Below are 15598 nucleotides of genomic sequence, written 5' to 3'. Positions count from 1 at the left end.
CGCTTCCCCCACATCCCTCCCCTCAGACGCGGACGCACACTGCGCCTGCGCCTGCGCCCTGCCGCGCCCACACACCAGGCCACCCAGTCCCCGGCCCGGTGCGTGCGCAGGCGCAGAGCTCTAGCGGTGGCCGCGCGGTCCAATGGGGTGAAGTGGGGTGCTCGGCGGACAGACAAAAGGAGGGGAAGGAGCGGGGCGGGGCAAAGGGCGGGGAAAGAGCGAGGGCGGGCGGGTGTGCTCCGTTCGGCCTGGGAATCCGATTGGTTATCGATTCCCGCGGAAATCACCCCGGTGCCTCTCGCGCCCCCTGGCCGGCCTATGGCGATGACTTCACGGAGACGGGCGTGGCTGGAGTTTTGCTTTATTGAAGTTGAACAGTTGGGGCCAGGCTGCGAAGGAGACTGAGAGCGCAACAAGGCCCTGGACAGATGCCCGCGCGGGGAAGGAAGGCTGGCTTAGGAGGGGGCGTCAGCTATGGTTTAGCAGCTTCCAGCGACCGAAACCTACATCACAGCCGCAGCACACAATTCCAGGAAACCTGGTGCTCAATATTGAGATCTCAGGAATCAGGACCGGCGGCTGGGGTGAAAGCCTAGCGGTCAGAGCTTAGGAGTGAGGCAGAAGCTGTTAGAGACTCCTCGCAAGTGACCCCGGGGCTACATATGGATGATTCAAGAGGGAGTCTCCTCGCCAGAAAGCTCACATGTTTCACTCCTTCTGGCCTTCATACCAACCCATTGTTAAAACTGGAAGTCCCTCCACCTGGGGCCACTGACTCTACTGTTTTCAGATAGGATGGGGACCCTGCACTGGAGACTGCTGTCTAGCCCCTGGGCAGGAGAGGCACAGACACTGCTACGCACGCGGAGCAGGGATCACCAGCGCTTTGACTGACTTTGCTCGTCCAGGAGGCTGGGGACATGCGTGCCCATGCTCAGCCCACCCCTTCTGTAGACACAATTGGTCGCCCATTCTGTTTATAGGAAGTCTTCCATCCTGCACCAGCAGCTGTCCCTAGACAGGGATTGGGAGACATGCAAGTTGCTTGGCTTCCTATTACCTTGTGTTGAAAACACAATAGGCTTTGGGATCAGGAGTTCATTCCAGTTATTCTAATGTTATTTACTAGCAGTGTGCCCTCGTGCACATTATCAAACTCCTCTGACTCTTGGAATCCTCATTTTTCAATAATAACTCACAAAGCTGTCAAGCCTAAGGGATCTAACAGCTCGAACAGCACCTGGAACAGAAGCAATAGCCGCCACTCAGAGGTTACTTCTTCCTTCTCCACCTTCTCTGGATCACCTCCCTACCTCATCCTCAATCTAACGCTGGAAATATTGGATATGGGGTAGGTCACCAAATGTTGCCAGAAGACTCAAATTATGCCACCCATATCTCAGCTGGGAAGGGCTTACCGTGGCCTGACTCTCCTCAGGGTCCAAGTCCCCATTTATGATGTCCAGGTAGAAACACTTGTTTCTGACACATAGTAGGCGCTGGAAAATGTTAGTCAAATGAACGAGGTCTGGTGTGGAGAGAAGAGAAATCTTGGGAGAGTCATTTAAGGGGGTGCCCAGTTGTCCTCATAAAAAACACTATCATCATCAGGGTGACCAAAGCAGACATCATAGGCAGGAGGTGGAGTCAGAGGCTCTAATCTGGGGACTGCCGCCAAGCTCTGCAGATCAGGAGCAGTGGACACAGCCCGTGGTCCCCGAAGCCGAAGGTTGATTGGAGCTCTTCCAGGGCTTCCTTCCTGGGCCATGGACCCCTCTGAGGCCATTCGCCTCTGTTCCAGTTTGGCTCTCCTGGACCCCTCTGGATGGCTAGGTTGTTCGTCCTCAGGTGCTGGGGGTATCACAACAGTGCTGTAGGGGGGTGGTTGGTCCAACTCTTGGGGGCGGCACTGGGATTCTAGTCCCACCACGGCCTCTTCATAGACTGGCACTTCAAAGGCTTCATTGTCCCTGAGGGAAGAGAAATAAGGCCATTGGTGGCTTCCGTGAAAGAAGCCCTTTTTCCCTTTTTTTTGTCTGCTATGGGCAAAAGATCCTCTGTTGGCCTCTGACCCCTCCTCCCGCTGATGCCAATGACAGGAAACCAGAGACTCTATGCCTCAGAGACTACAGGGAGAGAGGGAGGATGGGCCCAAGGTGTATTCCTCTTATGATGCCCACCCTTAACTCACCGTGCATTGCCTGAGGGCCCTGGGCTCTCAGTCTGCATTGATTGGAGCTGGGACCGAAGCCCCCATTCCAGAAACCGGACCAGGAGATAGGCAAACAAGAAGAAGCCACCCAATGTGAGAAAGAAATAAGCAACGGGGGTGATGTCCGTCTTTATGCCCAGCAAAGCCAGCCCCAGTAGGAAGGAGGCGCAGCACAGGAGGAGAAGCGGCTTCTCCAGTCTCCCCAGTAAGTGCATTGGCACCATGGCCCCTCCCCAGGCTCCTGCAAAAAGACACACAGCTATTGTGTCTACACTAGCAATTGGTGTCATGGCTGTGTCAGATACCACAGTAACCATATGATATTTCTTTGGTTTCTAGGTTCTTCAATCTCAAATCAAATAAATCATCTGTAGAGTCCCCTCCAGTTCCGAAATTCTCTCTATGTCTCGGAGTGTGTGGAATAGCCAGGAAACCAGCCCAGGAGCTTTGACTCCCAGCCATTCTGTAAGTTGACTGTGTCATGGCTCTGCCTTCTTTCCTTTCTCCTTCCCTGTAGTCTCCCTTCCAGCTTTGTCCCTTACCACCATCCAGGATCCGGTCCTGGGCACGCCCTGCCTGGGGCTTCAGTGCACACTGGCATCTCTGGAATTCAGGTGATGGGGCAGGCCCTGCCCTTCCTCTGTTATTGCTCCTACTGGATCTCCACCCCCCACCTCCCCAGCCAGAGGCCCTCAATCCAGCCCCGTTAGAGAGAAGAGGGGAGGGAGCCCCACTTACCCTGTCTGACTCTGTCTTTTCCTTTCCTCCGGTGTCAGCCCATGCTCCAGGTGGAGGGAGAAAGTGCACACAGGCGCACCAAAGCCACAGGGACACAACTGCTTGAGAAACAATTGTACAGGCAAAGGCCCAGCACAATGGCCGGAGGCCCTGATAACTCCTGTCCTCTTCTAGACCCCACATCTGCCAGGGCCCTCCTCTACCCTCTGCTGATCCTAACTTGTTAATCTCAGTTTGCAAATTTCCTGCCAGGAGGTAGCCCAGTGGCTGGGAGGCGGTGGGCAGGGGAACCCTTTTCTTTCCTTGTAACAGCAACAACCCGAGGCAGCCCATACCCCAAAAACAGCCTGTCAGAAGTTGCCAGCGCTCTGTGTAGCAAGGAATTGCAGATTCCCTCCTCACACCTCGGTCCCAATCCCATGACCCTCCCGACCCTCGCACCCACACCTGTCTCAGAAGTTCGTCGCTCACCTGTCTCCACAGACTGTAGAAAGTAGATGGGGTGCGGGGGGGGGGGTGGTGGGAAGGGCCGGAGCGGGTAGGTGGAGCCCACTGGCCCCACCCTCTGTTTCTGTCCCAATCCCTCTGTTCTGGCCCAGTCAGTCTCCGCCCCTTTTCTCCCTAAGGCTGACTTCCAACTGCTGAACCTTGATTTGTTCTGGTTTTTACTCTCTCCACCCACCCATACTGTACCCTAATGAGAGTGCACCCCTGACTCCCAATGATCTTTGTACTTAGGACCGGAGTTAGCATTAACCTTTCCCTCTCGGCGCATATTGTATGTTAATTACAGCCCTGGGCAGTTTGCCTTCTATTTGGGTAATTTACCTTGTGCGTCTCTCCCAAGTGACTGGAAGCAGAGACCTCGGCTTATTTAATCTCTGTAGATCATCACACAGTGCACTGCACACAGAAAGTAATGCTGTGGGCATGGAATGGTGTGTCCTGCTTCCATTACCCAAGTGCTATTTTTATGGACTCCCTGTATTCTGCAGACCTGTCAGAAGTGTTTGTGTGTATATTTCTTGACCCAGTTAACTCTTGAGTCTTCAAGATCCTCCTCCGAGGTGATGCTTTTGGAGCCTGCTCCAGTGTATCCACATCGTTCCTTCCTAAATTTGTCCCAGCATTTACCTGGTTATGTAGCATTTTCCTGCTTACTGATTTTCCTTCCACTGTGAGTTTCTCAAGGCGCGTGATTAGTTTTAATCATCTCTGAATCCTGGAAACTAACATGGTTCCTGACACGTGGTAGGTCACTAACTAGAAGGCTCCCCTCTCACCAGGCCTCACCACACCTGTGAAGATCAAAGAGCTGTTCTTTTTAGTTGTGGGTCAGGCAGTTAAGTCGGAGTAAGGTATGTGCTTGGAGGTAGAGAGTGAGTAGAAGCATACTTCGTCCTTGAGCCAGAGGGTGAACAAAACTGGGCCCCGTTCCTTCAGAGGGTGACCAGCAGACAGACCGAGGGAAGCTGCAGACCATGGGCACAAATCCAAGCCAGGCTCCCCAGGGACAGCTGGGGTGGGGAAACATAGGAGAGGGTATGTGTGTGTGTGTGTGTGTGTGTGTGTGTGTGTGTGAGAGAGAGAGAGAGAGAGTATGGGAATGAGAATAACTGTGTCTGTAGTGGTAATAAGTGTGGGCACTGGTGGGATATTGAAGATTCTCTGTCCCAGAGCCCCAGATCGATAGCAGAGAGAGGAAGGAGACATTAACAGGAAGGCTGTGGGAGTCTAAATGAGGTGTGTCTCTATGCAAAGTAGGCACACGAGTGAGGGGGGCTGATTGTTGTTCTGTTTCAGCCAATTTCCTCACTGTTCTGCTCATAAGGGGAAAGTACAGCTGGAATCAGGACTGCAGTCTACAGTTAACATATGAATAGAAGGAAATTGGCCAAGGGTCATTGGTGCGTGTGATAGGAAAGGGGGTTTGTTAAGGAGTGAGTTGTGGGAATGGGAAGGTGTAGGCTAAGAGGCACGGGGCCAAAAGATATGGGCCTGAGGTGTAAGGGGAGAGTCTGGGAGAGGCGGACCTTTGTAGCTTAAGTCTCTTGGTTGCCTGAAGGAGAGTACAATAGACAAGAACTGGATCCCAACTGGAGAGGCTAGACTGGTGGCTGGCTGTGCCCGTTCATACATTCTCAATTCCAGTAATGTAAAATCAATTTTTAAAAATTGAATTTGTTAAAAGAAAAAACATGACAATATTTAAAAGCTAAAGAAAAAAAATTGTCTATCTTCTCATTATCCTAACACGGCCATTTAAAACGTTTATATATTTCTTCCAGACTGTCCACATGCAAACCAGAATATACTAACCACTTTGTATCTTTAAAAAGTTTTATACTTTATATTGTATATATTTCACCCTGATAAAGACCTTATTGTAGTAATTTCAAACAGCCATGTAATATTTTATTGAATCGATATGCCATTTGATTAATATACCCTCATGATACGTTGCTCAATAACACTGAGCCTATTTCACTCAATATTTTTGGCCATTAAAATAATGCAGGTTGCCGGGCGCGGTGGCTCACGCCTGTAATCCCAGTACTTTGGGAGGCCGAGGCGGACTATCGCGAGGTCAGGAGTTCGAGACCAGCCTGGCCAACATGGTGAAACCCCATCTCTACTAATAATACAAAAAGGAGCTGGGCGTGGAGGTGTGTGCCTGTAATCCCAGCTACTCGGGAGGCTGAGGCAGGAGAATTGCTTGAACTGGGACCCGGGAGGCGGAGGTTGTGGTGAACCGAGGTTGTGCCATTGCACTCCAGCCTGGGCAACAAGAGTGAAACTCTGTCTCAAAAAATAAAATAATTAAAAAATAATAATAATAATAATGCAGGCTGGGCGCAGTGGCTCATGCCTGTAATCCCAACACTTTGGGAGGCTGAGGTGGGCAGACTGCTTGAGCACAGGAGTTTGAGACCAGCCTGGGCAACATGACGAAACCATGTCTCTCCAAAAAAAAAATACAAAAATTAGCTGGGTGTGGTGGCGCACGCCTATAGTTCCAGCTACTCAGGAGACTGAAGTGGGAGGACTGCTTGAGCCCTGGAGGTTGAGGCTGCAGTGAGCTGTGATCATGCCACAAAAAAATACAAAAATTAGCTGGAGGTGGTGGCACACGCCTATAGTTCCAGGTACACAGGAGGCTGAGGTGGGTGGATTGCTTGAGTCATGGAGGTCGAGGCTTCAGTGAGCCGTGATCATGCCATTGCATTCCAGCCTGTCTGCGTTCCAGACCCTGTCTCAAAAATTAATATAATAATAATAATACAAGAGACAGAAAGTAGATTAGAATTTGCTAGGGGTGGGGAGGCAGAGGGAGAAATGGAGAGTAACTGCAAATGAGTTTCATATTGGGGTGGTGAAAATTTCTAAAATTATATAATGGTGATGCTTGCACAACTCTGAATAATTCTTTAAAAAACCCCACTGCACTGTACACTTTAAAAGGATGAATTATACCTTTGTCAATCAAGGAAAATGACTGAGGCAAGTCTCAATCATTTTAGGAGATTTGCCAAAGTTAAGGAAGGGCACCCGGGAGACAAGTCTATGCCTTTTTTTAAAGATGATTTTGGTGGCTTCAATATTTAATGCCTTTGTCTGGCTCAGTGAATCTGCATTTTTACATAAGATAATGTAGATAATAGGGCAGAGGAAACAATCAGATATGCATTTGTCTCAGTGGGCAGAGGGATGACTTTCATTTCTGTCCTGTGTTCCCCCACCTGTGAAGATAAGCTATGAATTTACATTGCCATGGTGAACCTTAGCTGAAATGCTTTAGGGTAAAGATCTTGGTTACCATAAAGAATTTCCCTGTGGGCAAAGTGTGAGGGAGGTGTGTAGCTTTTCATCTTTGTAGCCATCTTATTCGGAAACCAAAATGGGGCTGGGCGCAGTGGCTCATGCCTGTAATCCCAGCACTTTGGGAGGCCGAGGTGGGCGGATCAGGATCACAAGGTCAGGAGTTTGAGACCAGCCTGGCTAATGTGATGAAACCCCATCTCTACTAAAATTATAAAAATTAGCCGGCGTGGTGGCGCGTGCCTGTAATCCCAGCTACTCAGGAGGCTGAGGCAGGAGAATTGCTTGAACCCGGGAGACAGAGGTTGCAGTGAGCCGAGATCGCGCCACTGCACTCCAGCCTGGGTGACAGAGTGAGACTTGGTCTCAAAAAACAAAAACAAAAACAAAACACAACAAAAACCAAAGAAACCAAAATGGGAGGCAGGTTTGCATAACCCAGTTCCCAGCTTGACTTTTCCCTCTGGCTTAGTAAGTTTGGGATCCCAAGATTTATTTTCCTTTCACACCTTAAGAAAACTGTTTAAAAACTAATGCAATGAACATCTTATGTATAGTTTTCCTTTTGTTTTGGATTATTTCCTCAGGATGAATTTTAAGAAATGTCATTATCGAGAGACAAGCAATAGGAAAGTTTTTATTGTCCCGAATGCATATGGCCAAATTGCTTCCCAAAGGTTTTGCTTTCCTTTATTTCTTCGTCAACTTAATATCCTTAGCAAAACAGGAATGCATCACTTAATTCAATTGTCATCCACTTTCTACTTGCCTGCCTTTGACAAACCCTACTGGAGATGGAATGACTTCTCCTTGCCCACTCTTCCCAGCTCATTTGGGTGGTTGACGGTGAAGGGAAGTGGAAGGGCAAGGAGAACAAGGGAGAAGTCAAGCTTATTGCCTCCCACTGTGTGCTTGTCTCTGTGGCTTTGTATTTCTGTGATTTTGTGTTTCAGAATCTGGGAGTGCTTTATAGTATCAACATGTGTAGAATGTTTTGTGCATACTCCTCACTGTGTTAAATACTTTACACAAATTAAGTGATTTAAAATACGTATGCTATACTAAGAGGTAGTTACTGTGATTATGTCCATTTTATAGATGAGGTAAAAAACTTGAGGTATGTGGGTAGCTAATTAAGGGTGGGGTCAGGATTTGAACCCATGGCCTGAACCCAGAATCCTGGCTCTTAAGCACTACGCGATCCCACTCTAAATGCTCTCTTGGGCTGCACTCAAATGATAATTTAGCAAAACACTAGAAGCATTCTGAATCATTATTCTGCCCTTCTCTGGAGGAGTGGTTAGATGCTACTTTTCCCCACTATTTGCCATTTTAAGAAAAGGCTGATTTTCAGACAGCACGGGCAGCCAAGGAGATGATCAGAAGGTAAATTAAGGTTATTGACATATAAGGCAGGATAAGGAAATGAAGATTGCAAGCTCTGTATTGGAAGGCTTACCTTTTATCATCTGATTAAGACAACTAAAAAATAGATCAGTTTAAACTGAATAAGCATACAACCCACTGCTGGTGACTTCTAAAAAGATATCAGTGACAATAGATACATACCTTTGTGTAGAATCAGTTGATTGGATCCACATACACGATCTCATTTGATCCTTATTAACAATCATTTGGGCTGCCTGATTATCACTTTCATTTTACAGAGGAGGAAACAAGCTCAGAGAAAGTACACGATTTCTTTAGTTAGAAGGAAACTCAGAACCTTGACCTTTTAATTCAGCTGGGTGTGTTTTCCCCTTCAGAAATTGCCTTAGTCACAGCTTCTCCAAAATGTATAAGGAAGGTGGATAAATGGTTTATCATGACATAGGTGAGCAACATTGATATTTTCTAGATGGAAATGCTTTCAAAAAATAATAAATCCTCCAGTATATAAGGATAAATACATGCACTTACCCCATCAACTAGTTTTAATATTGTACAAAGCTCGCTAAACAAGAACTGAGTGAACAATGGGGTTGAGGCAGTCAGTCTAGCTCAGATATTCGGCATTAAGCCACAAAAACCTTCTGGAATTTGAGAAATTGAGTGTAGTTGTTGCTAAGCAACAACAACAAAAAGAGCATTGTGTTTGTTAGAAATGTCTACAGATAGTGACAGCAGAGTCCCACATGGATATGCCTGTAAATACTAGCAAACAGGAGGCCGTGCAGTTTAAGCACATGTGTTTTGGCCAACCCTGGTTTTCAAATCTCATTTCTACCACTTACTAGCAGTGTGACCTTGGGCAAGTTACTTAACCTTTCTGAGCTTCGGTTACTAATCTGTAAATTGGTGAAAATAAACCCACGTATATCACCCCTTTCCCACACTGCTCCTCCAGCTTGGGGAACTACAGCCAAAGTGAGTCTGAGTCTGACTGTAATGCGCACAACCGTGTGTGGGACCAGCGAGGGGTACCATCCTGTCACTGGGACCTGATTTCACCATGGAGCATTTGTTTGTAACGACATTGTACATAGCCCTGTGCTAACTTCTAAGGGCATCTACCCAGGAGAGGTAACATATTTGACTGTGGTCTCCAGGATTTTCTGATATGGGAAGAGAGATAAGAGATGCATATGAAATAATTAAATAACAATTAAAGACAGTATCTGACAGCCTGGGCAACATAGTGAGACCCTGTCTCTACACACACAAAAAATTAAAAATTAGCCAGGTGCAGTGTTGCCTGCCTGTAATCCTAGCTCTTTGGGAGGCTGATGGGGGAGGATTGTCTGAGCCCAAGAGTTCGAGGTTGCAGAAAACTATGACTGTGCCACTACACTCCAGCCTGGGTGACAAGGCAAGATCCTGTCTTTAAAAAAAAGAAGAAGAAGAAGACAGTATCTGAAAAAGTATTAATGTATGTGCCGGGCATGGTGGCTCACGCCTGTAATCCCAGCATTTTGGGAGGCCAAGGCAGGTGGATCATGAGGTCAGGAGTTTGAGACCAGCCTGGCCAACATAGTGAAACCCTGTCTCTACTAAAAATACAAAAATTAGCTGGGCATGGTGGCATGCACCTGTAGTCCCAGCTACTTGGGAGGCTGAGGCAGGAGAATCACTTGAACCCGGGAGGCAGAGTTCGCAGTGAGCTGAGATCGTGCCACTGTACTCCAGCCTGGGCAACAGAGCGAGACTTCGTCAAAAAACAAACAAACATAAAAATTAAATATATGGATTACGAAAATATAGTTATTTTAGTTAATTAAAAAATGATCTACACTTTTGGTATACAATTCAACAGGGAAAAAATTATAATAAAGAGTAAGTCTTTTTTATATCCCCAAACCTCAGTCTCTCAGTCCCGTTCCCATGAGGCAATCTCTTTCCCAACTATTTCTGGGTACCCCCTCCCCAGAGAGAGACCATAAATATGCAAACATAATATATACAGGCTCTCTGTCTTTATACATGTTGGAGCATGCCATAGATAATGCTTTATATTTTGCTTTTTCCACCTAACAATATATGTTGGAGATTGTGCCTTATCAACATATGTAGATCAATATGTATAGACCGTTTTGTTATGAATTACTAAAAGCATACAGAAAAGGGGCCAGGCATGGTGGCTCATGCCTGTAATCTCAGCACTTTGGGAGACTGAGGTGGGCAGATCGCTTTGAGCTCAGGAGTTCGAGACCAGCCTGGGCAACATGGTGGAACCCCGTCTCTAGAAAAAATACAAAAATTAGCCAGGTGTTGGTGGCTCATGCCTATAGTCCCAGCTACATGGGAGGCCGAGGCTGGAGAATCGCTTCAGCTCAGGTAGCAGAGGTTGCAGTGAGCCAAGACTGGGCCACTGCACACCAGCCTGAGTGACAGAGTAAGACCCTGTCTCAAAAAAAAATATATATATATGTATATATGTGTGTATATATATGTATATACATATAACTATACACATATATATACACACATATATATAAGAATTTTACAGTGAACACCTATGTACTCACCACCTAGATTTTACAATTAACATTATACTAGTTTTCTATCTACTCATCCCTTTATCCATCCATCAATGCATCTTATTTTTTGATTCATTTTAAAGTAAGTTGCAGACGTCAATACTCTTCTGATTTTATTTTGCAACTTATTTTAGAAGTAATGAGTTCAATATTTGCTTATAGTTAATTTTTTTCCCTTTAAGTAAAATTTACCTACAGTGAAAAACACAGATTTTTAGGTAGGTCATTCCATGAGTTTTGGTATATACATACATTTGTGTAATTCAAACTCCTATCAGGATACAAAACATTACTATCACCCAGAAAGTTCCCTCATATATCTTCCCAGTCAACCCTATAGGCAAGAATATTTTTTTCCCATCTATTATATATATTTTTTGAGATGGAGTCTCACTGTGTCTCCCAGGCTGGAGTGCAGTGGTGCAACCTTGGCCCACTGCAACCTCCACCTCCTGGGTTCAAGCGATTCTCATGCCTCGGCCTCCCAAGTAGCTGGGATTACAGGTGCTTGCCACCACACTCAGCTAATTTTCTAATTTTTGTATTTTTAGTAGAGATGAGCTTTTGCCGCATTGGCCAGGCTGGTCTCAAACTCCTGACTTCATCTATCTGCCTGCCTTAACCTCCCAAAGTGCTAGGATTACAGGTGTGAGCCACTGCAACTGGCTTATATTTTTTAAAGTATATATATATGTATGTATAATATGTATGATTTATATATATATATATATTTTATATATATATATAGAGAGACAGAGTCTCACTCTGTTGCCCAGGCTGGAGTGCAGTGGTGCGATCTCGGCTCATGCAACCTCTGCCTCCTGGGTTCAAGTGATTCTTCTGCCTCAGCCTCCTAAGTAGCTGGGATTACAGGCATGTGCCACAACACCCGGCTAATTTTTGTAGTTTTAGTAGAGACGGGGTTTCATCATGATGGCCAGGCTGGTCTCAAACTCCTGACCTCAAGTGATCTACCTGCCTCAACCTCCCAAACTGCTGGGATTACATGCGTGAGCCACTGCACCTGGCCTAAAGTATATTGTAAAGCTATAGCTGCCATAGATGGTGATTCCTCTGATGGATTGGGCACAGTAAATTGAAAACCTTCCCAAAAGGATTCACTTTTCTAGATGCCATTAAGACATTTGTGCCAGGCATGGTGGCTCATGCCTGTAGTCCCAGCACTTTCGGAGGCCAAGGTGGGAGGATCACTTGAGCCCAAGAGTTGGAGACCAGCATGGGCAACATCGTAAAGCTCTGTCTCTACAAAAAATACAAAAATCAGCTGGGCATGGTGGTAAGCACCTGTAGTCCCAGCTACTTGGGAGGCTGAGGTGGGAAAATTGCTTGAGCCCAAGAGGTCGAGGCCACAGTGAGCTGTGTTCAGGCCACTGCACTCCCACCTGGGTGACAGAGTGAGACCCTGTGAACAAATTGCCACAGCTATTTCATCCTTCAGCATCCACCACACTGATCAGTCAGCAGCCATCCACACTGAGGCAAGACCCTCCACTAGCAAAGAGATTATGATTCACTGAAGGCTCAGATGATCATCAGCATTTTTTAGCAACTAAATATTTTTAAACTAAGAAATGTACATTTTTTAGACATACTGTTGCACACTTAATAAACATTAGTATTGTGTAAATATAACTTTTATATGCACCAAAAAATTGTGTGACTCACTTTATAGCGATATTCACCTTATTGTAGTGGTCTGGAACCAAACCCACAATATCTCTGAGTTGCTCCTTTATTTTAGAGGCATTTAATCAGCATATATTGTATGCTTACAGGGTCAGCTATAGCCACATAATTTATGAAAAACCAATATGCAGGGCTGTGTATTCAGAAATTATTAAGAATTTCAAGACAATGACAGCAGAACATTAAACCATTTTGAGGCCCTGTGTGAATGCATAGGTTTCAAGCCCATGAAACCAGCCTTGTGTCCTTAGAACTGTGGGGATAGGATGAAACATGGAATATCACAGAATTATTATCTCAGTACATTCTCTGTCTCTCTTTTTTTACAGCATTGATGTAATACTTTTTTAAATTTAAAATTTTATTTTAAATTGACAATAATTGCATATGTGTATAGGATATGGTGTGATGTTTTATATATATATATATACACACACATTGTGGAATATTACATCAAGCTAATTAACATATCTCCTCATTTACTGGTCATTTTTATATAGTAAGAACATTTAACATCTATTCTTGTAGCAATTTTGAAATATACGATACATGATTATTAATCATGGTCACCATACTGTACAATATATATTAAGAATTGATTCCTCCTAATAGAAACTTTGTACTCTTTGGTCAACATCTCCCCATTGCCCACCCCGCACCCCCAGCCTCTGGTAATCACTGTTCTACTCTCTACTTCTGTTAAGTTCAACTTTTTTAGATTTCACATGTAAGTGAGATCATGCGGTATTTGTCTTTCCATGCCTGGCTTATTTTATTTCAGATTCCTCTATGTAGTAGCAAATGACAGAATTTCTTCCTTTTTAAAGACTAAATAATATTCCATTGTGTGTGTGTGTGTGTGTGTGTGTTTCTGTGTATACAGTCATGCGCCACATAACAATATTTCCACCAGACTACATATAGGATGGTGGTCCCATAAGATTATAATGGAGCTGAAAAATTCGCATTGCCTAGTGATTTGTGTTACAATTGCCTACAGTACTCAGTGCAGTAACAGGCTGTACAGGTTTATAGCCCAGGAGCAATAGGCAATACCACATAGCCTATTTGTGTAGTAGGCTATACTTTCTAGGTTTGTGTATGTTCTGTATACTCCATGATGTTCACACAATTACAAAATTAACTAATAATGCATCTCTCAGAACATATCCCCATCATTAAGCAATGCATGACTGTGTATTATACATATCACATTTTTTAACCATTCATTTTGGGTTATTTATTTAAAATTTAATTAAAATAAAATAGAGATGAGGTTTTGACATGTTGCCCAGGTTGGTCTCGAACCCCTGGGCTCAAGCAATCCACCCACCTAGGCTTCCCAAAGTGTTGGGATTACAGGCCTGAGCCACCACGCCCAGCCTAACCATTCATTTGTTGATGGACACTTAGGTTGACTTCATATTTTGGCTATCGTGAATAAGAGCAAGATATCTCTTTGATACACTGATTTCATTTCTTTTGGATATATACTCAGAAGTGGGATTGCTGGATCATATGGTAGATCCCTTTTTAGCTTTTAGAGGAATCTCCATACTATTGTCCACAATGGCTGTACTAATTCCTATTCCTGCCAACCCTTTTCTCCACGTCGTCACTAACAGTTATCGTTCAGCTTTTTAATAATAGTCATTATAACAAGATGTGAGGTGCTATCTCATTGTAATTTTGATTTGCATTTCCCTGATGATTACTTGTTGAACATTTCTCATAAACCTGTTGGCCACTTCTATGTCTTCATTTGAGAAATGTCTGTTCACGTCCTGTAATCATTTTTCAGTTGGGTGATTTGTTTTCTTGCTATTGAGTTTCTTTTATATTTTGGATATTAACCTCTTATCAGATGTATGGTTTAAAAATATTTTCTACCAATCCGTGGGTTTACATTCTTTTTTAAAAACATTTTTATTATGGAAATATCTCAATACACATAATATAGTATAAATAACTCCCCATGTATCCATCACTCGGCTTTAACGATAATTAACATCTTGTCACTCTTGTTTCATCTATTCCTTCTGACCTGCCACATTTTAAAAAGCATCATGTCATTTCTATCCTAAATTTTTTTTTTTTTTTTTTTTTTTGAGACGGAGTCTTGCTCTGTTGCCAGGCTGGAGTGCATGCAGTGCTGCGATCTTGGCTCACTGCAACCTCCGCCTCCCGGGTTCAAGCGATTCTCCTGCCTCAGCCTCCCAAGTAGCTGGGACTACTTGGTGCGTGCTACCATGCCCAGCTAACTTTTGTATTTTTAGTAGAAATGAGGTTTCACCATGTTGGCCAGGATGGTCTCAATCTCTTGACCTCGTGATCTGTCTATGTCGGCCTCCCAGAGTGCTGGGATTACAGGTGTGAGCTAGCATGCCTGGCCCTATCCTAAATATTTCAAAATGAATTACAACCAATGAAAAGCTTTTTTTTTTTTTTTTTTTTGTGCACAGCCACTCAGCTATTATCACATAATGAAATTAACATTAATTCTTTAATATCACCTAATATTCACTCTGTATCATTTTCCCCATTGTCTCAAAAATGTATTCTTAGTCTGTAAATTCTTTTAAAATCTATTGTTAAAAACAATATGAGAAATTTTCAAAGGAGTCTAGTTAGAAAGTAGGCAAAAGACATGAACAGACATTTTACTGACGACCATGTACAGATGGCAAGTAGCACATGAAAAGATGTTCATTAGTCATTGGGGAGATGCAAATTAAAAATCACAGTGAGCTATCACTACCCACCTATCAGAATGATTAAAGTAAGAAACAGTAGTAACACTAAATGCTGGTGAGGCTGTGGACAAACTGGATCACTCATGCATTGCTGGTGGAAAAGTGAAACCAGCTACTCTGGAAAACAGTATGGCAGTTTCTTTTCTTCTCTTTTTTTCTTTTCTTTTCCCTCCCTCCCTCCCTCCCTCCCTCCCTTCCTTCCTTCCCTCCCTCTCTCTTTCCTTTCCCTTCCTTCCTTCTTCTTTCCTTTCTTTTTTTTGTTTGTTTTTGTTTTTTTGAGACAGGGTCTGGCTCTGTTGCCCAAGCTGGAGTGCAGTGGCGTGATCATAGCTGACTTCAACCTCCGCCTCACAGGCTCGAGGGATCCTCCCACTGTAGCCTCCCAATTAGCT

The 15598-nt window shown here is 44.6% G+C and overlaps 2 protein-coding genes across 2 annotated transcripts in view; one reads left to right on the top strand and one right to left on the bottom strand.

Moving 5' to 3' along the window:
* Positions 1 to 212: 212 nt before the first annotated feature.
* Positions 213 to 15598, top strand: part of LOC100989368 (Kell metallo-endopeptidase (Kell blood group)) — a 388650-nt gene continuing 373264 nt past the window's right edge. Inside the window, exons 1-2 of the mRNA XM_063606397.1 lie at positions 213 to 2417; positions 2552 to 2677. The gene's annotated coding sequence lies outside the window, so the exon portion shown is untranslated. The remainder of the gene's footprint in view (positions 2418 to 2551; positions 2678 to 15598) is intronic.
* On the bottom strand, positions 345 to 10591 carry TMEM139 (transmembrane protein 139). Its single transcript, XM_063606402.1, has 3 exons — positions 2951 to 10591; positions 2192 to 2453; positions 345 to 1970 (listed from the first exon to the last, which is right to left on the bottom strand). Exons 2-3 carry the CDS (start codon positions 2434 to 2436, stop codon positions 1565 to 1567), a joined length of 651 nt encoding a protein of 216 aa, XP_063462472.1. The 5' UTR covers positions 2437 to 2453; positions 2951 to 10591; the 3' UTR covers positions 345 to 1564.

Source organism: Pan paniscus, chromosome 6, assembly GCF_029289425.2.
Source record: "Pan paniscus chromosome 6, NHGRI_mPanPan1-v2.0_pri, whole genome shotgun sequence".
NCBI classification, from domain to species: Eukaryota; Metazoa; Chordata; class Mammalia; order Primates; family Hominidae; genus Pan; species Pan paniscus.
The sequence above is the reverse complement of the archived record's forward strand: the minus strand, read 5'-3'. Positions and strand labels throughout refer to the sequence as shown.